This window comes from Corvus hawaiiensis, chromosome 3 (assembly GCF_020740725.1).
Source record: "Corvus hawaiiensis isolate bCorHaw1 chromosome 3, bCorHaw1.pri.cur, whole genome shotgun sequence".
In the NCBI taxonomy this organism is placed as follows: Eukaryota; Metazoa; Chordata; class Aves; order Passeriformes; family Corvidae; genus Corvus; species Corvus hawaiiensis.
Window position 1 is genome coordinate 1,378,042 of NC_063215.1, and position 24,962 is coordinate 1,403,003.

Below are 24,962 nucleotides of genomic sequence, written 5' to 3' on the forward strand. Positions count from 1 at the left end.
GATTTTCCAACAATCCTTTATTTCTCTCTCCAAGGAATTGAATCCCGCGGGACAGATCGGCTTTGGCATGAGAACCAGGGAACCCTTCCCGGTGGGAATTGGGCGCCCTTGGATGAGGAAGATGCAGAAATTCCTCCCTGGAATCATCAGGAATTGTCCCTCCCGAGCCTCCTCCCCGACGGATATTCCTGGAATTCCACGGATAGCGCCGTTTACAATAAATATCCTCTGGAATCTCGCACACGGACAGCTCAAGGATCAGAAATCCGTGGATTTTCCTCTCTGGAAAGGCGACAAAACATCCCCAAAGTCCCTCCCCTGTTGTGTCCCCTCCAGGGGACTTTGGGTGCTGGGAGGGGAAAATCCCATCCTGGAAGGGTGGGAATGGGAGAGGAGGGAAGTTTTGCTTCCCTGTGGGGGTGGGGGTGACAGAGGTGACCCCCGGGGTATCCCGGGAATTCTGGGACCATCCCAGGGGTGAGGGTGGGGGCGGGAAGGGCTGTGGAGGGAAGGACGGAAAAGTGCTGTAATATCCCGAATTTCCCCCAAATACCTCTCCAGGGGGAACAGTTCCATCCCCGGAGCCTCGGTGAGCATGGAGATGGGGATCCCAGGGAATGATATCCCAAATTGTCCCTAAAATACCTCCCCAGGCGTAAGAATTCCATCCTGGAGTCCTGGTGAGAATGGAGATGGAGATCCCAAGGGATAATTTCCCAAAAATACCTCCCTGAGGGGAACAGATCCATCCCTGGAGAATTGGTGAGGATGGAAATGGGAATCCCAGGGGAAAATTGTCCCCAAAATTCCTCCCCGAGGGAAAAATTCCATTCCCAGAGTCTCAGTGGGGATGGAGATGGGGATCTCCAGGAAAAATATCCCAGATTTTCCCTAAAATACCTTCCCAGGGGGAACAATTCCATCCCTGGAAGGCTTGGTGAGGATGGAGATCCCAAGGGAATCTATCCTGGATTTTCCCCAAAATACCTCTCGGAGGGAAGTAATTCCATCCCTGGATTCTTGAGGAGGATGGAAATGGGGATCCCAGGGGAAAAAATCCCAAATTGTCCCCAGACACCTTCCCGAGGGGAACAATTCCATCCGCAGAGCCTCGGCAGGGCTGGGCATGGAGATCCCATGGCACCGACCGGCCTCACGCGGGTGATTCCCGCTGAATCCCGCGGGTGATTCCCCCTAAATCCCACGGGCGATTCCCGCTGAATCCCGCGGGTGATTCCCGCTGAATCCCGCGGGTGATTCCCGCTGAATCCCACGGGCGATTCCCCCTAAATCCCACGGGCGATTCCCGCTGAATCCCGCGGGTGATTCCCGCTGAATCCCGCGGGTGATTCCCGCTGAATCCCGCGGGCGATTCCCGCTGAATCCCGTGGGCGATTCCCGCTGAATCCCGCGGGCGATTCCCGCTGAATCCCGCGGGTGATTCCCGCTGAATCCCGTGGGCGATTCCCGCTGAATCCCGCGGGCGATTCCCGCTGAATCCCGCGGGCGATTCCCGCTGAATCCCGCGGGTGATTCCCGCTGAATCCCGCGGGCGATTCCCGCTGAATCCCACGGGCGATTCCCCCTAAATCCCACGGGCGATTCCCCCTAAATCCCGCGGGCGATTCCCGCTAAATCCCACGGGCGATTCCCGCTGAATCCCGCGGGCGATTCCTGCTGAATCCCGCGGGTGATTCCCGCTGAATCCCGTGGGCGATTCCCGCTGAATCCCGCGGGTGATTCCCGCTGAATCCCGCGGGCGATTCCCGCTGAATCCCGCGGGCGATTCCCGCTGAATCCCGTGGGCGATTCCCGCTGAATCCCGCGGGTGATTCCCGCTGAATCCCGCGGGTGATTCCCCCTAAATCCCACGGGCGATTCCCGCTAAATCCCGTGGGCGATTCCCGCTGAATCCCGCGGGTGATTCCCGCTGAATCCCGCGGGTGATTCCCGCTGAATCCCGCGGGTGATTCCCCCTAAATCCCACGGGCGATTCCCCCTAAATCCCGCGGGCGATTCCCGCTAAATCCCACGGGCGATTCCCGCTGAATCCCGCGGGCGATTCCCGCTGAATCCCGCGGGCGATTCCCGCTGAATCCCGTGGGCGATTCCCGCTGAATCCCGCGGGCGATTCCCGCTGAATCCCGCGGGTGATTCCCGCTGAATCCCGTGGGCGATTCCCGCTAAATCCCGCGGGCGATTCCTGCTGAATCCCGTGGGCGATTCCCGCTAAATCCCGCGGGCGATTCCCGCTAAATCCCGCGGGTGATTCCCGCTGAATCCCGCGGGTGATTCCTGCTAAATCCCGCGGGCGATTCCCGCTGAATCCCGTGGGCGATTCCCGCTAAATCCCATGGGTGATTCCCGCTGAATCCCGCAGGTGATTCCCGCTGAATCCCACGGGCGATTCCCGCTGAATCCCGTGGGCGATTCCTGCTGAATCCCATGGGTGATTCCCCCTAAATCCCACGGGCGATTCCCGCTGAATCCCACGGGCGATTCCCGCTAAATCCCACGGGCGATTCCCGCTGAATCCCGCGGGCGATTCCCGCTGAATCCTGCGGGTGGTTCCCGCTGAATCCCGTGGGCGATTCCCGCTGAATCCCGCGGGTGACTCCCCCTAAATCCCGCGGGCGATTCCCGCTGAATCCCGCGGGTGACTCCCCCTAAATCCCGCGGGCGATTCCCGCTGAATCCCGCGGGTGACTCCCCCTAAATCCCGCGGGCGATTCCCGCTGAATCCCGCGGGTGATTCCCACTGGATCCCTCGGGTGATTCCCCCTAAATCCCGCGGGCGATTCCCGCTGAATCCCGCGGGCGATTCCCGCTGAATCCCGCAGGCGATTCCCGCTGAATCCCGCAGGTGATTCCCGCTAAATCCCGCGGGTGATTCCCGCTAAGTCCCATGGGTGATTCCTGCTAAATCCCGCAGGTGATTCCTGCTAAATCCCATGGACTCCCAGCACTGCCCTCCCACAAAGGGTTAAGACGACCCCAAATCCCGGGAAGAGCAGGGTTTGGAGCAGCCTACGTGACTCCCAGCTGCTTTTCCGGCCGGCTGATGTGGAAAAGCTCCGGCTAAGCCCCTCTTAGCCTGATTTCCATGGCCGTGGGGTCCGTCTGCACTTCCCAGGGAATTCCCGAGGATCCAGAGCGTGGAGAGGGCAGGACTGGGAGGTGCCCCCCCAATCCCGCTGGATTCCGAGGCTCCCCCGCTCTCCCAACTTTCACATTTTCAAGGAGTGGTTTTTTTGTGAAATAAAAATCCAAGAGGTTTAAATTAAAATCCCAATCTGGAGCGAACCGGGATCTGGGATCTGGGCCCGCTCCGGCGTCATTCCGGAGTCCAGAGCAGCTTCCTCGGGATCCGGGCCAGGGGGCGAAGGGGCTACACGGAGCTGCGGCGCTTGGCGAATCCCGGGAAGGCCGCCAGGCTCTGGAGCCCGGTGGACACGGAGCTGATGGCGGAACGCCGGGAATGGCAGAAGCACCGGTGCTCCGGAGTCTCGGGACAGCGGGCGGGCGAGGAGTGGCTGCGCTCCACGCCCGTGTCCGAGCTGGACAAATCCCTGGGAATGATCATGGGGATGGAATACTGCAGCTTCTCGCGGCTCTTGTACCACAGGCACGAGCACATGGACTGGAAGTGCAGCACCTCGGCGTAGACGTTCCGGAAGCCGCTCTCGGCCGGGGCCACCGCGGCGGCCTCGGGGACGGCGGGGACGGCGCCGGGCCGGGCGGCCCGGCTGAGCAGCGCCCGCTGCTCGGCGTCCCGGCGCTCGTCCTCGGCGTTCATGGTCATGAAGCGCAGCACCACCAGGTTGAGGAAGGCGCCGATGACCGTGAGCCCCGCCAGGATGTAGACGAAGCTGAAGGCCACGTACTGCGGCTGCGTCTGCAGCGCCTGGTCCTTCTGCAGCGCCACGTAGTCGCCGAAGCCGATGGTGGTCAGCGTGATGAAGCAGTAGTAGTAGGCCTGGAAGAAGCTCCAGTTCTCGTAGTGCGAGAAGGCGGCGGCGCCGATGCAGAGCGTGCTGACGCACGAGAAGAAGCCGATGGTCACCATGTTGGCCATGGACACCTCCGGCCGCCGCATGCCCAGGCGCTTCTTGAGGCGCCGCAGCAGCGAGCGCACCCAGGTGTTGATGCGCTCGCCCAGGCTCTGGAACATCACCAGCGTCAGGGGGATGCCCAGCAGCGCGTAGAGCATGCAGAAAACCTTCCCGCCGTCCGTGCTGGGCGCCGCGTGCCCGTAGCCTGGGGAGAAGGGAGAGAGGGATCGGATCCGTGCTCCCGGCGGGAATCGGGAGTGGGGAAGGGCGCTCGGAAGCGCGGGAGTGGCGGAATCCCGGAATGGTTTGGGTGGGAGAGGAGATTAAAGCTCATCCCGATCCAACGCTGACACCTGCCACGATCTCAGGGTGCTCCAGCCTGGCCTTGGGCACTGCCAGGGATCCAGGGGCAGCCACAGCTTCTCTGGCAATTCCAGCCCAGCCGGGAATTCCTTCCCAAGATCCCAGCCCGAGCTCCCTTTTCCCACTGGGAAGCCATTCCCTGCCTCCTGCCCCTCCAGCCCTTTCCCAAATCTCAGCTCTCCTGGAGCCCCTTTAGGCTCAGGAAGCGGCTCCGAGGATTCCCTGGATCTTTCCCTTCTCCAGGTGAACATTCCCAGCTCTCCCAGCCTGGCATTGGATCCATCCCCATCCTGACTCCTCTCCAAGAAAGAGTTTCAGGAACGAGGGGCTTCACTTGGAATCTCAGGACTCCAGGAAGGGTCTCCCTTCCCTTTTCCTCCCTTTTCCCATCCCCGACTTCCACAAAGATCCCTCTGGATGGATTCTGAGTCTCCTTTAGCATGGAATCCTGGAATGGTTTGGGGGGGAAAGGAGATTAAAGCTCATCCCGATCCAGTGCTGACACCTGCCACGATCCCGGGGTGCTCCAGCCTTTCCTGGGACATTGCCAGGGATCCAGGGGCAGCCACAGCTTCTCTGGGAATTCCAATCCAGCCCCTCCCCAACTTCTCAGCCGGGAATTCCTTCCCAAGATCCCAGCCCGAGCTCCCCTTTCCCACTGGGAAGCCATTCCCTGCCTCCTGCCCCTCCAGCCCTTTCCCAAATCCCAGCTCTCCTGGAGCCCCTTTAGGCTCAGGAAGCGGCTCCGAGGATTCCCTGGATCTTTCCCTTCTCCAGGTGAACATTCCCAGCTCTCCCAGCCTGGCATTGGATCCATCCCCATCCTGACTCCTCTCCAAGAAAGAGTTTCAGGAACGAGGGGCTTCACTTGGAATCTCAGGACTCCAGGAAGGGTCTCCCTTCCCTTTTCCTCCCTTTTCCCATCCCCGACTTCCACAAAGATCCCTCTGGATGGATTCTGAGTCTCCTTTAGCATGGAATCCTGGAATGGTTTGGGGGGGAGGGAGGGACCTCAAATCCCACCTCGTTCCAACCCCGACACCTTCCACTCTCCCAGGCTGCTCCAAGCCCCATCCAGCTTTTCCTTGGACACTCCCAGGGATCCAGGGGACAGCCACAGCTTCCCTGGGAATCCTGTGCCAGTGACGATGTTTGGATGGACCCCTGGCTTTGGGCACTGGAGATCCCACTCCCCAAAATTCCCATCCCAGAGCCGCGGAGATGGGGAGATCGGGAATTCTGGCGGTCTCGGGGGCCAAGGGCTCCGTTTGCGCTCTGTCACCCCCGCCCTGCCCCCGTCCCGGTGCCCCAGTTCCCGCCATCCAGGGGCTGCATCCGCATCCAGCCCCGGCAGCCGCTGCGCTCCCGTAATCCCTCGACGCTGCAGATGGGATTTATCCCGCTCCGTGCCGGCGGATCGGCGTTCCCGGATGGATCCCGGGATGGCCTGGCCAGGGCCAGCTCAGGCCTTGGGATGGGGGTGGCAGGAACCCGCTGTTCCTCTTTTCCTGTCCCTTTTCCTGTCCCTGTCCCTTTCCTCCTTTTCCTTTTCCATCCCTTTCCAATCCCTTTCCCTTTCCTTCTCTTTCTTCCTTTCCCTTTCTCTTTCTTCTTTCTCATTTTTCTCTATTCCTGCTTTTCCTCCTTTTTCTCCTTTTCCTCCTTTTCTGTTCCTTCTCCTTTTCCTCCTTTCCCTTTGTCTTCCCCTTTCCTTATCTTTTTTCTTTCCCTTTCTCTTTTTCCTTTTCTTCCTTTTCTTCTTTCTTTCTTTTTCCTTTCCATCCTTTTCCGTGTCCTTTCCCCTTTTCCAATTCCCTTTTCCTTTTCTTTCTTACTTTCCCTGTTTTTCATTTTCCTCCTTTCCCTCTTTTCCCTTTCTCTTTTTCCCTTCCCCCTTTTCTCTTTCCTTTCCACTTCCCTCTTTTCCCTCTCCCTTTTCCTTTCCCTTTCCCAGGAAACCTGGGAGCAGACAGGAGCAGAGGCTGCCCGGGAGACTCCAAACCCTTCCCTGGGACTCGGAGCATTCCTGGGACATGCCCTGGGCCCCTTTTCCAAGGCCTATCCCAGACCAGTCCCCCAAACCCTTGGGAATGCCGAGAGCAGCTCATCCGGCCCCTGTCCCTAATCCCGACCCTGTGTCCCCCTCGCTGCCACCCTGGGGGGGACAAGGATTGAGCTGGAGCGAGGGGAAAACCGGGATCGCGAGATCTCCTCCAGGGAGGGGCTGCCATGGGATCGTCTCTGTGGGAGACAGGGAGGGATGGAATCGGCAGAGGGGGAATCAACGGAGAGGGAATCGATGGCGAGGGAATCCATGGAGAGGGAATCAAATGGGGAGAGAATCAATGGAGAGGGAATCAGTGGGAAGGAATCCATGGAGAGGGAATCCATGGAGAGGGAAACAACAGGGAGGGAATTGATGGAGAGGGAATCAGTGGGAGGGAATCGATGGGAAGGAAATGATGGGAGGGGATTGATGGGAGGGAATCGATGGAGAGAGAGCAGCACCTGAGAGAGGCACCTGAGAACATCTCTGGAGAGCAACACCTGAGCATCACCAAAAAACATCACCTGGGACATCACCTGAGAGCATCACCAAGAACATCAGTGGAGAGCATCACCTGAGCATCACCTGAGAGCGTCATCCGGACATCCCTGAAGAGCAGCACCTAAAATCATCACCTGAGCATCACCTGAGCATCACCTGAGAGCATTCCCTGAGACCACCACCAGAAAACATCACCTGAGAGAGAGCATCACTGGAGAGCATCACCTGAGAGCATCACCTGAGAAACAGCTGAGAGCATCAGCTGAGAGCGTCAGCTGAGAACCACCTGAGAACCACCTGAGAGCATCACCTGAGAGCATCACCTGAGAAACACCTGAGAGCATCAGCTGAGAGCATCAGCTGAGAACCACCTGAGAACCACCTGAGAACCACCTGAGAGCATCACCTGAGAGCATCACCTGAGAAACACCTGAGAGCATCAGCTGAGAGCGTCAGCTGAGAACCACCTGAGAAACACCTGAGAGCATCACGTGAGCATCACCTGAGAAACACCTGAGAGCATCACGTGAGCATCACCTGAGAGCATCACCTGAGAAACACCTGAGAGCATCAGCTGAGAGCATCAGCTGAGAGCATCACCTGAGAGCATCATTGGAGCATCACCTGAGAGCATCACCTGAGAGCATCACCTGAGAACCACCTGAGAGCATCACGTGAGCATCACCTGAGAAACACCTGAGAGCATCACGTGAGCATCACCTGAGAGCATCACCTGAGAAACACCTGAGAGCATCAGCTGAGAGCATCAGCTGAGAGCATCAGCTGAGAGCATCACCTGAGAGCATCATTGGAGCATCACCTGAGAGCATCACCTGAGAGCATCACCTGAGAACCACCTGAGAGCATCACCTGAGCATCACCTGAGAAACACCTGAGAGCATCCCCTGAGAGCATCACCTGAGAGCATCCCCTGAGAGCATCCCCCTGAGCATCCCCTGAGCATCACCTGAGAACCACCTGAGAGCATCCCCTGAGAGCATCGCCTGCTCCTCGTGTGCTCCCTGCTCCTCCCTCGTGTCCCTTCCCTGTTCCTCGTGTCCCTTCCTGCCCCTTCTGTCTCTCTCCATGCTCCTCATGTCCCTTCCCTGTTCCCCATGTCCTTCTCACTCCTTGTGTCCCTTCCCTTGCTCCCTGTGTCCTTTCCCTGCTCCCTGTGTCCCTCTCTCCCTGTTCCCTGTGTCCATCTCTCCCTGCTCCTTGTGTCCTTTCCCTGCTCCCTCTGTCCTTTCCCTGCTCCCTGTGTCCTTTCCCTGCTCCCTGTGTCCATCTCTCCCTGCTCCTTGTGTCCTTTCCCTGCTCCCTGTGTCCTTCTCTCCCTGTTCCCTGTGTCCTTCTCTCCCTGCTCCTTGTGTCCTTTCCCTGCTCCCTGTGTCCATCTCTCCCTGCTCCTTGTGTCCTTTCCCTGCTCCTTGTGTCCTTTCCCTGTTCCCTGTGTCCTTCTCTCCCTGTTCCCTGTGTCCTTTCCCTGTTCCCTGTGCCCTTTCCCTGTTCCCTGAGTCCCTTCCCTGCTCCTCGTGTTCACTCCAGAGTCACATCCCCAGCCCTCATCCCGCCCTCCACCATCCCCTTCCCATCATCCCAAATCTCCCCATTCCAGCTGTTTGGGATGGATTTTGGGATGGAGCCTCCAGCAGTGCCCACGGGTGTCTTCCCAAAACCTCCCTGAGCATCCTCCTGCCTTTCCCTGCCTTTCCCTGCCTGCTCCTGCCCTCTCCAGCCGCCTCCAGCCTCTCCATCCCTCTGCATCCCTCTCCAGCCTCCCGGAGCTATTTTTAGCCCTCTTTCCCGAGGGAAGGGAGTTTATGAGCTCTCCAAGCGTCCGTCAATCCCCCGATCCGCCCCCCCCGTCCCCGGTTTTAGCAGGAGCTGCCTGAGCTCGGGCACGTCTGAGCTTGGGGGAGAAGGTCGGGAACGGCAGATCCAGCCAGCGGCGAGAGGGAAAACCCCGGGAAAGCGGCGCAGGGGGTGACCCCCAAATCCCTCTGGGACCCGCGGCTGGCGAGGAATTGTGTCGGAGAGCAGGGCCACATTCCAGCCTGGAAATCCGCCGGGAATAAGCCCTGAAATCCCGGCTCCTTCTCCACCTCCTGCCCCCCTCCACCCCCCCAGTCCTTCCCAGCTCCCAGAGGTGTCCCGGGAGCGCTGGAGCCGAGGGACGGCGGGGTCGGGATCCCGCTGCGGGCGGGCCGGGAGCAGGGATCGTGTCCCCAGGGAGGGAGGATGACACGTCCCGAAGGAACGCGGCCGATCCTGGCCTTTTTAGGGATGGAGGAGCGGGGCTGGATCCGGCCTCGGAGCAGGTGCAGGCCTGGCCCCGGGCCGGGAGCGAAGCCCGGCTGTCGGAGCGATGGACGGCCGGGATTAGCGGGACAGCTGCGGGAACGGGAACGGCGAGGGGGAAAATGGGACGCGGCTGGAGCGGGCAGAGGGTTGGGAAGGCAGGAAAGGATCACTGGGAATGAGGCTGGAAGGGTGGGAGGGGGATGAGCCCTCCAGGAGGGAGCGCAGGGAGTGGGGCGGGGGATGCGGGGAACCGGGGAATGGGGCAGGGGAAACAGGGAATCGGGGAATCAGGGAGTCAGGGAATCGGGGAGTCAGGGAATCGGGGAGTCAGGGAATCAAGGAGTCAGGGAATCTGGGAATCAGGGAATCTGGGAATCAGGGAGTCAGGGAATCAGGGAGTCAGGGAATCTGGGAATCAGGGAATCTGGGAATCAGGGAGTCAGGGAATCAGGGAGTCAGGGAATCGGGGAATCGGGGAACCGGGGAATCTGGGAATGGGGTAGGGGGTGCTGGGAATCAGGGAATGGGGCAGGGGAACCAGGGAATCAGGGAATCAGGGAGTCAGGGAGTCAGGGAATCAGGGAGTCGGGGAATCGGGGAATCAGGGAATCAGGGAGTCGGGGAATCAGGGAGTCAGGGAATCAGGGAGTCGGGGAATCGGGGAATCAGGGAATCAGGGAGTCGGGGATCAGGGAGTCGGGGAATCAGGGAATCGGGGAATCAGGGAGTCAGGGAATCAGGGAATGGGGCAGGGGAACCAGGGAATCAGGGAATCAGGGAATGGGGCAGGGGGTGCTGGGAATCAGGGAATCAGGGAATGGGGGAATCAGGGAATAGGGGAATGGGGGAATCAGGGAATCAGGGAATGGGGTAGGGGAACCAGGGAATCAGAACAGGGGGATCCAGGGAATGGGACAGGGGGATCCAGGGAACCGGGACAGGGGATTCAGGGAATGGGGCGGGGGATGGATGGAGTCTCCTCATGCCAGCCCTTCCCCATATCCCAGTGCTCCCAGTAAGGATCAGCATCTTGCTCCCAGTACGGATTACTGTCCCAGTGCTCCCAGTAAGGATCATTGACCCAGTGCTCCCAGTAAGGATCATTGTCCCATTGTTGCCAGTAAGGATCATTGTCCCAGTGCTCCCACTAAGGATCACTGTCCCCCTGTTCCCAGTAAGGATCAGCATCCCACTGTTCCCAGTAAGGATCGTTGTCCCAGTGCTCCCAGTACGGATCACTGTCCTGCTGTTCCCAGTACAGATCACTGTCCCAATGTTCCCAGTAAGGATCACTGTCCCAGTGCTCCCAGTAAGGATCAGCATCCCACTGTTCCCAGTAAGGATCACTGTTCCCAGTGCTCCCAGTAAGGATCAGCATCCCACTGTTCCCAGTAAGGATCACTGTTCCCAGTGCTCCCAGTAAGGATCAGCATCCCACTGTTCACAGTAAGGATCACTGTTCCCAGTGCTCCAGTAAGGATCAGCATCCCACTGTTCCCAGTAAGGATCACTGTTCCCAGTGCTCCCAGTAAGGATCAGCATCCCACTGTTCCCAGTAAGGATCACTGTCCCAGTGCTCCCAGTAAGGATCAGCATCCCACTGTTCCCAGCGCCAGGACTCAGCCCGGCCATCCCAGCTGTCCCCAGGCCGGGGGAGGGGACCCAGCTGTTCCCCAGGAGCCGCCCGCATTCCCGGGAATGGCAACCGAGCCGTGAGAGGGCAGCTGGGAACGGCAGCAGGTGCCGGTGGCTGCGGAATTCCAGCCTGTGCCGGGAAAACCTGGAGCTGGCACCGAGGGACACGGCCAGGGGGACACCTGGGTCCTGCAGAGCCACCAGAATCCCTGGATGGGGCTGAGGGCAGGGGAAGGGGCCCAGGGACACCTCCTGCAGCTGGAGCAGAGGGATGGGATCTGGAGTGGGATGAGCCGGGAATGAAGAGCTGGAGGGACCCCTGGACACCCAGAATGCCGACTGTTCTGTTGCAGCTGTTCCTTGTATCCATCCACCCATCCATGGATCCATGGATCCAGACATCCCTCCATGGATCCATCCATCCATCTCTCCATGGATCCATGGATCCATCCATCTGTCCATGGATCCATCCATCCATCCATCCATCCATGGATCCATCCATCCATCCCTCCATGGATCCATGGATCCATCCATCTGTCCATGGATCCATCATCCATCCATGGATCCATCCATCCATCCATCCATCCATGGATCCATCCCTCCATGGATCCATCCATCCATCCATGGATCATCCATCCATCCCACCCATCCATGGATCCATCCCTCCATGGATCCAATCATCCATCCATCCATGGATCCATCCTCCATCCATCCATCCATCCACCCATCCATGGATCCATCCATCCATGGATCCAATCATCCATCCATCCATGGATCCATCCCTCCATCCATCCATCCATCCGTGGATCCATCCATCCATGGATCCATACATCCACCCATGGATCCCTCCCTCCACCCATCCGTGGATCCATGGATCCAGCCATCCATCCATCCATGGATCCATTCATCATCCATCCATGGATCCCTCCATCCATCCCTCCATCCCTCCCTCCATCCCTCCATCCCTCCATCCATGGATCCATGGATCCCTCCATCCATCCCTCCATCCATCCATGCCTCCCTCCCTCCATCCCTCTCTCCTCCCACATCCCAAACTCCCTCTGCTCTGTCTCCCCCTGCTCCCACTTTCCCCCCACCCCAGAAAAGTGGGATGTCATTCCATGGATGGGGTGCTGGAACAATGTGAGAGTCCCCATGGGATCCCAAGGATTGGGGACTCCCAGGATTCCCCATTCCCAGCAGGATTGGGGGGGGGTTGGATGTGGGGCCGCACCCTGAGTGCCCCCCTTTATTCCCCACATCCCCCCAAAATTCCTGCGTCATTCCCAAAGGGATTTGCATCCACACTGGGATCCCTCCTGGATTTTTTGGGGTGGGGGGGGGGGGGGTGGCTGATTTCCCCCTTCCCCAGCGCCTCCCGCAGCCGGGGGGGTCGGGATGGAGTCATGGAAAATCCCGGCGCCGGCCAAGCTCCCTGTTTGCGCCAAAACTGGCAATTTTTCCTTGGATTCTGGGGCCTCGCCAGCCCCTTCCCGGCCCCCCCCGCCAGCCCTCCCCTCTCCCTGGAAAAGGGGGGCCCCCAGCAGGAAGGGGGGTCCTGAGCCCATGGATAAGGTGGGATATCCGGGAATGGGATATCCCAAAGGGGGTGGTCCCACCTTTGGGAGGGGGGCACCGGCTCCAGCGGGAATGAAAAGTCCACAAGGATTTAGGATGGATTTGTGTCTCAAAATGGGCAGGGATGGGGGGCCGGGTCCTTCCCGGGAAAGGGGGATCCTGGTCCAGGCACGGAATTCCCTCCCGGAGCATCCAGGGGTCCTGAGCCCACCTGAGGAGGGACAGAGCCCCCGGCCCCGGGCAGGATTCCAAAGGATCCCTGGGATGGGGATGTGGGACGGGGATATGGGATATGGGATGTGGGCTATGGGATATGGGATGGGGATGTGGGATGGGGATATGGGGATATGGGGATATGGGATATGGGATGTGGGATATGGGATATGGGATATGGGATGTGGGATATGGGATGTGGGATATGGGAGGGGGATGTGGGAGGGGGGATGGGGGATATGGGATGTGGGATGTGGGATATGGGATATGGGATAGAGGATATGGGATATGGGATGTGGGATATGGAATATGGGATGGGGATATGGGATATGGGATATGGGATATGGGATGGGGATATGGGATGGGGATATGGGATATGGGATGGGCATATGGGATATGGGATATGGGATATGGGATGGGGATGTGGGATGGGGATATGGGGATATGGGGATATGGGGATATGGGATATGGGATGTGGGATGTGGGATATGGGATGTGAAATGTGGGATGGGAACGTGGGATGGGAATGGGGATGCAGGGCAGGAATGAGGGATGCAGGGATGGATCCAGTCCCTTCTGCCTGGGAGCTGCTGATTCCGTCCATCCCAGAAATCCCATTCCCGGCTCTTGGATCCACACCCAGCCCGAGACACCAGCCCCGGTGCTCGGGAAAAATTGGGAAAAACTCCTAAACCTCCCAAAATCTGGGATGGTTTTTCCTGGCCCGGATCCACCCCCCCTCCCCGGCCCGTGGTGTTCGTTCCTTGCTCCCAGCCGGGATTTGCTGGGATTTAAGGAGGAATCCGCTGGGAAAGGCCAGGAGCGGGAATGGATGGCTGCTGTCGCTCCCGGATGGAAAAAAGCCGGGAATTTATGGCCTGGGCGGGAGAGAGGGATGGGAGAGGGATGCAGGGAGAGGGAGGATCCAGAGGGGCTCCGATACCAATCCCGATCCCGATCCCTGTGCTGAATCCCATGGGAAAACCCACATGAGGCCTCCCCACCCTCGGGTTTGCCGGAGTCTCCTTGGGAAGAGATTCCCTGGAAAAGGCACTGGATCCCATCCGGGCTGGGATTGTCACCCCACACCCTCATCCCACCGGGAAGGGGCTCCGATCCCAACAGGAATTCTCCACGTCCTCGTCCACCCCCTTCCTGCTCATTCCCGGTGGGAAAATCCCTGGCAGAGGATCCAGAGGGAACACCCAGGAATCCCAGTATGAAACTGGGAAAGGCAACTGGGAAGGGAGGGAAGCGATCCCGATTTTCCAGTGCTGCTCTCTGACAATTCCCGGGAATGGGACGCCCCAACAACCCCAGGGATGGCCGGGATCGCTCTCCCGGGAAAAGCCAGGAGGGAACAGGAATTCCAGCCCTGGAACTGCAGTGGAATTTCCCCCCTTCCCTGTTAATTCCAAAGCCTATGGATGGTTTGGGAGGTGCCACCAGTGAATTCCATGGGAATGGGGTTTTTTTTGTGGAACGGGAACAGCAACGTCCCGAGGGGATGGAAGGAATTCCAGCCCTGGAATTCCGGTGGGAATTCTCCCCCTTTCCTGTTAATTCCAAGTCCCATTCCCTGTTCCAAGGGGCCACCACAGATTTCCACGGAAATTGGTTTTTTGTGGAACAGCAACGTCCCGAGGGAATGGAAGGAGAAGGGGCCGTTCCCCAACTGCTCCATGCTCCTTATCCCAGCAATTCCCAAATATTCCCGGAGTTTTTCCCTCAAATCCAGGGAATTCAGAGCCTCGGCCCCGGCGGTGGCCCCACTGCTGGAGGTGACAGCGCTGATCCCAAATCCTGCCCCATGCCAGGACTGGGAGCAGGGAAGGGCCGTGGATGCCATGGATTGGGAACAGCGGGGGGGCACCGGCCCGGGGGGGACGGGAGGGGACAGGAGGGGACGGGGCTGATAAGGGGGGGTGATAAAGGGGGTGATAAGGGGGGACAGGGGGTGATAAGGAGGGACAGGGGGTGATAAGAGGGGATAGGGAGTGATAAGGAGGGACAGGGGGGTGATAAGAGGGGATGGGGGGTGATAAGAGGGGACAGGGGGTGATAAGAGGGGACAGGGGGTGATAAGAGGGGATGGGGGGTGATAAGAGGGGACAGGGGGTGATAAGGAGGGACAAGGGGTGATAAGAGGGGACAGGGGGTGATAAGGAGGGACAGGGGGTGATAAGAGGGGACAGGGGGTGATAAGGGGGGACAGGGGGTGATAAGGGGGGACAGGGGGTGATAAGAGGGGACAGGAAGGGGTCAGGGAGTGACTGGGGGGACAGAGGGGGACAGGAGGGGACAGAGGAGGCAGGGGGTGATAAGGGGGGACAGGGGGTGATAAGGGGACACAGGAGGTGATAAAGGGGACAGGGGGTGATAAGAGGGGACGGGGGGTGATAAGAGGGGACAGGGGGTGATCATGGGGAACAGGAAGGGGTCAGCGAGTGACTGTGGGGACAGAGGGGGACAGAGGAGACAGGGGGTGATAAGGAGGGACAGGGGGGTGATAAGAGGGGACAGGGAGGTGATAAGAGGGGATGGGGGGTGATAAGGGGGGACAGGGGGTGATAAGGAGGGACAGGGGGTGATAAGAGGGGACAAGGGGTGATAAGGAGGGACAGGGGGTGATAAGAGGGGACAGGGGGTGATAAGAGGGGACAGGAAGGGGTCAGGGAGTGACTGGGGGGACAGAGGGGGACAGGAGGGGACAGAGGAGGCAGGGGGTGATAAGGGGGGACAGGGGGTGATAAGGGGACACAGGAGGTGATAAGGGGGGACAGGGGGTGATAAGAGGGGACAGGGGGTGATAAGGGGACACAGGAGGTGATAAGGGGGGACAGGGGGTGATAAGGGGGGACAGGGGGTGATAAGGGGGGACAGGGGGTGATAAGAGGGGATGGGGGGTGATAAGAGGGGACAGGGGGTGATAAAGGGGGACAGGGGGTGATAAGAGGGGATGGGGGGTGATAAGGAGGGACAGGGAGGTGATAAGGGGGGGACAGGGGGTGATAAGAGGGGACAGGGGGTGATAAGGGGGGACAGGGAGATGATAAGGGGGGGACGGGGTGATAAGGGGGGACAGGGGGTGATAAGGAGGGACAGGAGGGTGATAAGGGGGGACAGGGGGTGATAAGGGGGGGACAGGGGGTGATAAGGGGGGGACAAGGGGTGATAAGGGGGGACAGGGGGTGATAAGGAGGGACAGGGGGGTGATAAGGGGGGACAGGGGGTGATAAGGAGGGACAGGGGGTGATAAGGGGGGACAGGGGGTGATAAGGGGGGGACAAGGGGTGATAAGGGGGGACAGGGGGTGATAAGAGGGGACAGGGGGTGATAAGGAGGGACAGGGGGTGATAAGGGGGGACAGGGGGTGATAAGAGGGGACGGGGGGTGATAAGGGGGGACAGGGGGTGATAAGGAGGGACAGGGGGTGATAAGGGGGGGACAGGGGGTGATAAGGGGGGACAGGGGGTGATAAGGAGGGACAGGGGGTGATAAGGGGGGACAGGGGGTGATAAGGGGGGGACAAGGGGTGATAAGGGGGGACAGGGGGTGATAAGGAGGGACAGGGGGGTGATAAGGGGGGACAGGGGGTGATAAGGAGGGACAGGGGGTGATAAGGGGGGACAGGGGGTGATAAGGGGGGGACAAGGGGTGATAAGGGGGGACAGGGGGTGATAAGAGGGGACAGGGGGTGATAAGGAGGGACAGGGAGGTGATAAGAGGGGACTGGGGGTGATAAGGGGGGACAGGGGGTGATAAGAGGGGACAGGGGGTGATAAGGAGGGACGGGGGGTGATAAGAGGGGACAGGGGGTGATAAGGAGGGACGGGGGGTGATAAGGAGGGACAGGAAGGGGTCAGCGAGTGACTGTGGGGACAGAGGGGGACAGGAGGGGACAGAGGGGGACAGGAGGGGACAGAGGAGACAGGAGGTGATAAGGGGGGACGGGGGGTGATAAGGGGGGACAGGAGGTGATAAGGGGGGACGGGGGGTGATAAGGGGGGACAGGAAGGAGTCAGGGAGTGACTGTGGGGACAGAGGGGGACAGGAAGGGACAGAGGTGTGACAAATGGGGCAGAAGGGGGGACAGGGGCCACGAAGGGGACACGAGGGGGACTTTGGGGACAGAAGGAGGACGAGAGGGTGAGAAATGGGGACAGAGGGGAACGGGAGGGGCTGTGGGGGCAGGAGGGGACGGGGGACACGGGGGACAGGAGGGTACAGGGGGTGATGGAGGGGACAGGAGGGGACACGGAGGGGACAGGAGGGGACAGAAGGAGGACAAGAGGGGGTGACAGCGGGGCCAGGAGGGGACAGAAGGAAACGGGGGGGGGCTCTGGGGACAGGAAGGGCCGGGGGGGGGTGACAAATGGGGACAGGAGGGGACGGGGGGCACAGGAGGGGACAGGAGGGGACAAACGGGGACAAAGGGCCCCGGTCTCCTCCCGGCTCCGGTTCCGGGCGCTGTTCCCGTGCCAGAGGCCCGGGCGGGTCGGTGGCAGATGGTGACACCGCGGTGGCGTTTGCCACCTGCTCCCTCTCCGCTGGCGGCCGGGGGGGAGCGGGGAGGATGGGATGGCGTCTTTTGGGATGGCGTTTTTTGGGATCGCGTCTTTTGAGATGGCGTCTTTTGGGATCGCGTCTTTTGAGATGGCGTTTTTTTGGGATGGCATCTTTTGGGATGGAGTCTTTTAGGATGGCATTTTTTTGGGATCGCGTCTTTTGGGATGGCGTTTTTTGGGATGGCGTCTTTTGAGATGGCGTTTTTTTGGGATGGCGTCTTTTGGGATGGAGTCTTTTAGGATGGCATTTTTTTGGGATCGCGTCTTTTGGGATGGCGTTTTTTTGGGATGGCGTCTTTTGGGATGGCGTCTTTTGGGATGGCGTCTTTTGGGATGGCTTTTTTTGGGATCACATCTTTTGGGATGGTGTCTTTTGGGATGGAGTCTTTCGAGATGGCATTTTTTTGGGATGGCGTTTTTTTTGGGATGGCGTCTTTTGGGCTGGCGTCTTTTGGGATGGCATCTTTTGGGATGGCATTTTTTTGGGATGGCGTCTTTTGGGATCGCATCTTTTGGGATGGCATTTTTTTGGGATGGCGTCTTTTGGGATCACATCTTTTGGGATGGCGTCTTTTGGGATGGTGTTTTTTTGGGATCACATCTTTTGGGATGGCGTATTTTTGGGATCACATCTTTTGGGATGGCATCTTTTGGGATGGCATTTTTTTGGGATGGCGTCTTTTGGGATCACATCTTTTGGGATGGCGTCTTTTGGGATGGCGTCTTTTTGGGATGGCGTCTTTTGGGATGGCGTCTTTTGGGATGGCGTTTTTTTGGGATCGCGTCTTTTGGGATGGCGTTTTTTTGGGATGGCGTTTTTTTGGGATGGCGTCTTTTGGGATGGCATTTTTTTGAGATCACATCTTTTGGGATGGCGTCTTTTGAGATGGCATTTTTTTGGGATGGCGTCTTTTGGGATGGCGTCTTTTGAGATGGCGTTTTTTTGGGATCACGTCTTTTGGGATCACATTTTTTTGGGATCGCATCTTTTGGGATGGCGTTTTTTTGGGATGGCGTCTTTTGGGATGGCGTTTTTTGGGAGTGATCCAGAGCCAGCGCAGCCCGCCCTGGCTCGGGGCAGCGGCAGAGGTGACAAGGGACACGCGGGGTGACACCGCCACCCCCCCGGGGACCTGCGCGCTCCAAGGGCGGCCCCGCTCCTTCCCTGCCTCTGGAATTGCGGGAGGGGGGGACATCCCAGCCCCTGGAATTGCTTTGGAGCAGCGCCGGGAGCTGCTCCTCTCCTGGCTTTTTTTTTCATGGATAAAGGGGAAAAAAACCCAAAAGGGATCCAAACTTTTCCCAGTGGGATCTGTAATCCCGGGTTTTCCTCCTTCCCGTCCCACCGGGATCTCCCCCGGCTCAGGAGCTGCTTCCCGATCCCAGTCTGGCTTTTCCCTGTCCCGCCGAGAGCTGGGTGCGGAATTCCCGGAAAAATCCCTTTTTTCCTGCCCTGGAAAACCCAATTCCATGGGAAGAATGGAGTTTTCCATCCCTTTTCCCTGGATCTGGAGGGGTTTCCTCTCATTCCAGCCTCATCCCAGCTTTGCTGCATATCCAGACACCCAAATAATGGGATTTTGGGAAAACCGATCTTCCTGCACATCTGGATGTCCGAGCCCCTTCTCCCACATCCCTGGAAATCCCGGGAAAACCAGGCTGGATACAGGGAAAGCCATTGGGGGCCATTCCCTCTGCAATTCCCACCCCGGACACACATTTGGGATACCGGGAATCCTCATCCCGATCCCAAAGCCATGGAGTCCAACACCAGGATTTAAAGGTTTGGAGCACTGGGAGCAGCAGGAATTTCTGGGATGCGATGGTTGGCTTGGGATCAGCCCCACTCCAGCATTCCCAGCTCCCGGCAGCGGGATTGGGAATCTCGGGAGAGGCAGAGTGAGATCCCGGTCCCTGCCCGTGGTCACGGTTCCTTGGGATGGATCCCAGTGGATCCGGGTGGATTTGTGTCCCTCTCCGGAGGGACATTCCAGGATCCTTGGGATGGGCTGGATCCCGCTGGAGCTTCCCAGCTCCCCCCCACCCGCCCAGCTTCCAGAGCTTTTCCGGCTGCTCCTGGCAGCAGGATCGGGAATCCTGGGAAAGGCCAGAGCTGGGATCCACCTGGCAGCAGCTGCGCCAGCACCGGGATAACGATGGGAATGAAGAACACCGGGATACTGGGAATAACAAACACCCTGACAGCACCGGGATAATGGGAATGAAAAACACTGGGTTACTGGGAATAACAAACACCCTGACAGCACCGGGATAATGGGAATGACAAACACTGGGATACTGGGAATGACAAACACCCTGACAGCGGGATAATGGGAATGACAAACACCGGGATACCGGGAATGACAAACACTGGGATACTGGGAATGACAAACACCCTGACAGCGGGATAATGGGAATGGCAAACACCGGGATACCGGGAATGACAAACACTGGGATACTGGGAATGACACCCTGACAGCGGGATAATGTGAATGACAAACACCGGGATACCGGGAATGACAAACACCCTGACAGGGGGATAATGGGAATGGCAAACACTGGGATACCGGGAATGACAAACACCCTGACAGGGGGATAATGGGAATGGCAAACACTGGGATACCGGGAATGACAAACACCCTGACAGGGGGATAATGGGAATGACAAACACCGGGATACTGGGAGTGACAAACACTGGGATACTGGGAATGACAAACACCCTGACAGCGGGATACTGGGAATGAAAAACACTGGGATACCGGGAATGACAAACACCCTGACAGGGGGATAATGGGAATGAAAAACACCGGGATACTGGGAGTGACAAACACCCTGACAGCACCGGGATAATGGGAATGGCAAACCCTGGGATACTGGGAGTAATAAACACTGGGATGCCGGGAATAATAAACACTGGGAAAAGAGCCACCGGAATAATGAGCACCTGGAGTGCGGGAATAACAAATACTGGGATGACAGCTCTGGGAATAACACCCTGACACCGGGATAACGGGAATAACAAACACCGGGATAACAGCTCTGGAATAACAAACACCGGGATAACAGCCCTGGGAATAACAAACACTGGGATAACAGCTCTGGAATAACACCCTGACACCGGGATAACGGGAATAACAAACACCGGGATAACAGCTCTGGAATAACAAACACCGGGATAACAGCCCTGGGAATAACAAACACTGGGATAACAGCTCTGGAATAACACCCTGACACCGGGATAACAGCCCCAGGAGTAACAAACACCCTGACACCGGGATAATGGGAATAACAAACACCGGGATAACAGCTCTGGAATAACGTCCTGACACCGGGATAACAGCCCCAGGAATAACAAACACCAGGATAACAACCCTGGGAATACCAAACACCCCAATCCCGGTATTTCAGCTCCGGGAATGATTTTGCATCCCAACCTTGGGATTTCGGGCCTGGGAACCCCCCAATATCCAAATCCCAACCCTGGGAATCGCCGAGCACCCCAACACCGGGATTCCAGCCCCGGGAACAAACAGCCACCCCAACATCCGTGTCCCAATGCTGGGAATGCACAGGGACGGCCCAAAATCCGTGTCACAGCTCCGGGGACAACAGACACCCCGAAATCTGCCTCAAACCGGGTGTCCCCCATCCCATCCCATCCCATCCCATCCCATCCCATCCCATCCCATCCCTCCAGCTCCACGTGTCACCCGCTGTCCCCTCACTGTCCCCTCACTGTCCCCTCGCTGTCCTCTCACTGTCCCCTCACTGTCCCCTCACTGTCCCCTCACTGTCCCCTCCTGTCCCCCCACTGTCCCCTTGCTGTCCCCTCACTGTCCCCCTGCTGTCCCCTCGCTGTCCCCCCGCTGTCCCCTCACTGTCCCCTCACTGTCCCCTCACTGTCCTCCCGCTGTCCCCTCACTGTTCCCTCACTGTCCCCTCACTGTCCCCTCCTGTCCCCCCACTGTCCCCTTGCTGTCCCCTCACTGTCCCCCTGCTGTCCCCTCACTGTCCCCTCGCTGTCCCCTCACTGTCCCCTCACTGTCCCCCTGCTGTCCCCTTGCTGTCCCCTCACTGTCCCCTCACTGTCCTCCCGCTGTCCCCTCACTGTTCCCTCACTGTCCCCTCGCTGTCCCCTCGCTGTCCCCTCACTGTCCCCCTGCTGTCCTCTCACTGTCCCCTCACTGTCCCCTCGCTGTCCCCTCACTGTCCCCTCACTGTCCCCCCGCTGTCCCCTCACTGTCCCCTCACTGTCCCCTCCTGTCCCCTCACTGTCCCCTCCTGTCCCCCCACTGTCCCCTCGCTGTCCCCTCACTGTCCTCTCACTGTCCCCTCGCTGTCCCCTCACTGTCCCCTCACTGTCCCCCCGCTGTCCCCTCACTGTCCCCTCACTGTCCCCCTGCTGTCCCCTCGCTGTCCCCCCGCTGTCCCCTCACTGTCCTCTCACTGTCCCCTCACTGTCCCCCTGCTGTCCCCTCGCTGTCCCCTCACTGTCCCCTCACTGTCCCCCCGCTGTCCCCTCACTGTCCCCTCACTGTCCCCTCACTGTCCCTCTGCTGTCCCCTCACTGTCCCCCTGCTGTCCCCTCGCTGTCCCCTCGCTGTCCCCTCACTGTCCCCTCACTGCCCCCTCACTGTCCCCCTGCTGTCCCCTCACTGTCCTCTCACTGTCCCCTCACTGTCCCCCTGCTGTCCCCTCACTGTCCCCTCACTGTCCCCTCGCTGTCCCCTCGCTGTCCCCTCACTGTCCCCCTGCTGTCCCCTCACTGTCCTCTCACTGTCCCCTCACTGTCCCCCCGCTGTCCCCTCACTGTCCCCTCGCTGTCCCCTCGCTGTCCCCTCACTGTCCCCCTGCTGTCCCCTCACTGTCCCCTCACTGTCCCCTCACTGTCCCCTCGCTATCCCCTCACTGTCCCCCCGCTGTCCCCTCACTGTCCCCTCGCTGCCCCCTCGCTGTCCCCTCACTGTCCCCTCACTGTCCCCCCGCTGTCCTCTCACTGCCCCCTCGCTGTCCCCTCACTGTCCCCTCACTGTCCCCTCACTGCCCCCTCGCTGTCCCCTCGCTGTCCCCCCGCTGTCCCCCAGCCCCCCAGGCCCTCCCAGAGCGCTGAGTTTGGGGGGCAGTTGGGGACCAGGGGACACTGGGTGACCCCGACCACCCCTGGAGGGGACCCAAAGGACAGAGGGGTGACAGGGGGTGACAGGGGGTGACAGGGGGTGACAATGGGGGTGACATTGTGGGTGACAGTGTGGGTGACAGTGGGGTGACAATGTGGGTGACAGGGGGGTGACAATGGGGGTGACAATGGGGGTGACAGAGGGGCGACAATGTGGGTGACAGAGGGTGACAGGGGGGCGACAGTGTGGGTGACAGGGGGATGACAATATTGGTGACAGAGGGGTGACGGGGGTGACAGTGTGGGTGACAGGGGGATGACAATGTGGGTGACAGAGGGGTGACAGTGTAGGTGACAGAGGGGTGACAGTGTGGGTGACAGAGGGGTGACAATGTTGGTGACAGGGGGGTGACAATGTGGGTGACAGGGGGGTGACGGGGGGTGACGATGACAGGACATCGGGAACCCGGGGGACCCCGGAGCCCCCCCAGCCCCTGCAGCCCCTGCCCCAAAGGGGGACACCCCCCCCAGTGACACTTCCCAGGGTGGGGTCAGGGGTGGGGACAACCCTGGGGGACAGCGGTGACACCCCCTGGTAGGGCCTGGCAGGGTGGGGACACGTCTCTGTCCCCTCCCCCCGGGCTGGGGGTCCCACAGGGGGGTCCGGGGCAGCGGAGCCACCGGCGGGGGGGGTGGCAGCGATTTCGGGAACATCCCGGGGGTCCGGAGAATCCCGGCCGGGAGAATCCCCCCGGTGCCGGGGGTCTGGCGGTGATTTCCGGGTGGGAGAGGCGGGGAAGTCCCGGCGCTGCGGGAACGGGGATTTGGGGGGAATTCCCGGGGGCTTGGCGGGGGGATGGCCCCGATCCCAGCGGGATGGGAGACAGGGGAGGGCAGGGGGAGTTTTCCCGGTGCCGGAGGAGCCAGAGAGGGATCGCCCCGATCCCAGCGGGATGGGAGACAGGGGGGTCCGGGCAGGGGGATCGCCCCGATCCCAGCGGGATGGGAGACAGGGGGGTCCGGGCAGGGGGATCGCTCCGATCCCACCAGGATGGGAGACAGGGGGGTCCGGGCAGCGGGATCGCCCCGATCCCAGCGGGATGGGAGACAGGGGGGTCCGGGCAGCGGGATCGCCCCGATCCCACCGGGATAGGAGACAGGGGGGTCCGGGCAGGGAGATCGCCCCGATCCCAGTGGAGTGGGAGACAGGGGGGTCCGGGCAGGGGGATCGCCCCGATCCCACCAGGATGGGAGACAGGGGGGTCCGGGCAGCGGGATCGCCCCGATCCCAGCGGGATGGGAGACAGGGGGGTCCGGGCAGGGGGATCGCCCCGATCCCAGCGGGATGGGAGACAGGGGGGTCGGGGCAGCGGGATCGCCCCGATCCCACCAGGATGGGAGACAGGGGGGTCCGGGCAGGGGGATCGCCCCGATTTTTCCAGCGGGGTGGGAGAGGGGGAGTCCGGGCAGGGAGATCGCCCCGATCCCAGTGGAGTGGGAGACAGGGGGGTCCGGGCAGGGGGATCGCCCCGATCCCACCAGGATGGGAGACAGGGGGGTCCGGGCAGGGGGATCGCCCCGATCCCAGAGGGATGGGTGACAGGGGGGTCAGGGCAGCGGGATCGCCCCGATCCCACCGGGATGGGAGACAGGGGGGTCCGGGCAGGGGGATCGCCCCGATTTTCCCAGCGGGATGGGAGACAGGGGGGTCCCGGCGGGTGTTTCCCGGTACCGGAGGAGGCGGGGAAGGATCGCCCCGATCCCACCGGGACGGGCGGCAGGGCCGGCAGCCGGGGGGCCGCTCCGTGCAGCGAAAGAACCGAGCTCCCGATTTCCCCCCCTCCCTCGGGGACAGGCGGAGCTTTCCCGGTGCTTCCCGGGTGCATCCCCCGATCCCACCGGGGCTGGGCACTTGGGGAAAAAACCGGGAGCTGCCCGCGGGGAGTCGGGCGGGGCGGGGGCAGCCGGTACCTATGGTGGTGATGACGGTGATGGCGAAGTAGAAGGAGCCGGCGAATTTCCACTGGACGCCGGCCTTGTGCGGCTTGAGCTTGAGCACGACCCGCTCGAGTTCCCGGTAGCTCTCGGCGCTCAGGTTGTACTTGTTCTTGAGCTCCTGGCTCTTGGCCTCCAGCCGCCGCTTCTCCGCCGTCTCCGCCTCGGACTCGAGCGCGTCGAAGACGGCGGCGCCCACCAGCAGGTAGGTGAAGGTGCACAGGATGAGCGCCAGCGTCCGCACGTTCTGCCGCTTCATGGTGCGCCGGCGGCGGCTGCGGGGCGCGGCGGGGCCGGCTGGGGCATGGCGGCAGCGCCCGGCAGCGGCGGCGGGCGGGCGGCCGGGGGAGGCGGCCGAGGCGCGGCTGCGGCGGCCGCGGCGGCGGCGGCGGGGCCGGCGGAGGAGCGGGAGGAGGGAGGGATGGGGAGGGATGGGGAGGGAGGAGGGGGAGGGATGAGGGGGAGGGGGCGGAGCTGTCCTTCAGCACCGGGGACCCCCCGCACGCGCGGCCCGACACGCGGGTGTCGCACGGGGCCGCGTCCCCGCCGCTGGGGACACCCGCCCGCACCACAAAGCGCAGCCGGTGCCA

The 24,962-nt window shown here is 60.4% G+C and overlaps 1 protein-coding gene and 1 long non-coding RNA gene across 15 annotated transcripts; both read right to left on the reverse strand.

Annotated features, from left to right (window-relative positions):
* On the reverse strand, positions 1–24,685 carry KCNK3 (potassium two pore domain channel subfamily K member 3). Its single transcript, XM_048296816.1, has 2 exons — positions 24,349–24,685; positions 1–4,257 (listed from the first exon to the last, which is right to left on the reverse strand). Exons 1-2 carry the CDS (start codon positions 24,629–24,631, stop codon positions 3,389–3,391), a joined length of 1,152 nt encoding a protein of 383 aa, XP_048152773.1. The 5' UTR covers positions 24,632–24,685; the 3' UTR covers positions 1–3,388.
* LOC125322748 lies at positions 6,318–8,151 on the reverse strand. Of its 14 annotated transcripts, none has more exons than XR_007202211.1 (3): positions 7,931–8,151; positions 7,697–7,894; positions 6,318–7,648 (listed from the first exon to the last, which is right to left on the reverse strand). It is a non-coding gene; the product is annotated as an uncharacterized LOC125322748 (long non-coding RNA). The 14 variants fall into 14 exon arrangements; XR_007202209.1 differs by having other exon boundaries at positions 6,318–7,613; positions 7,684–7,894; XR_007202202.1 differs by having other exon boundaries at positions 6,318–7,613; positions 7,649–7,894.
* Positions 24,686–24,962: the final 277 nt, after the last annotated feature.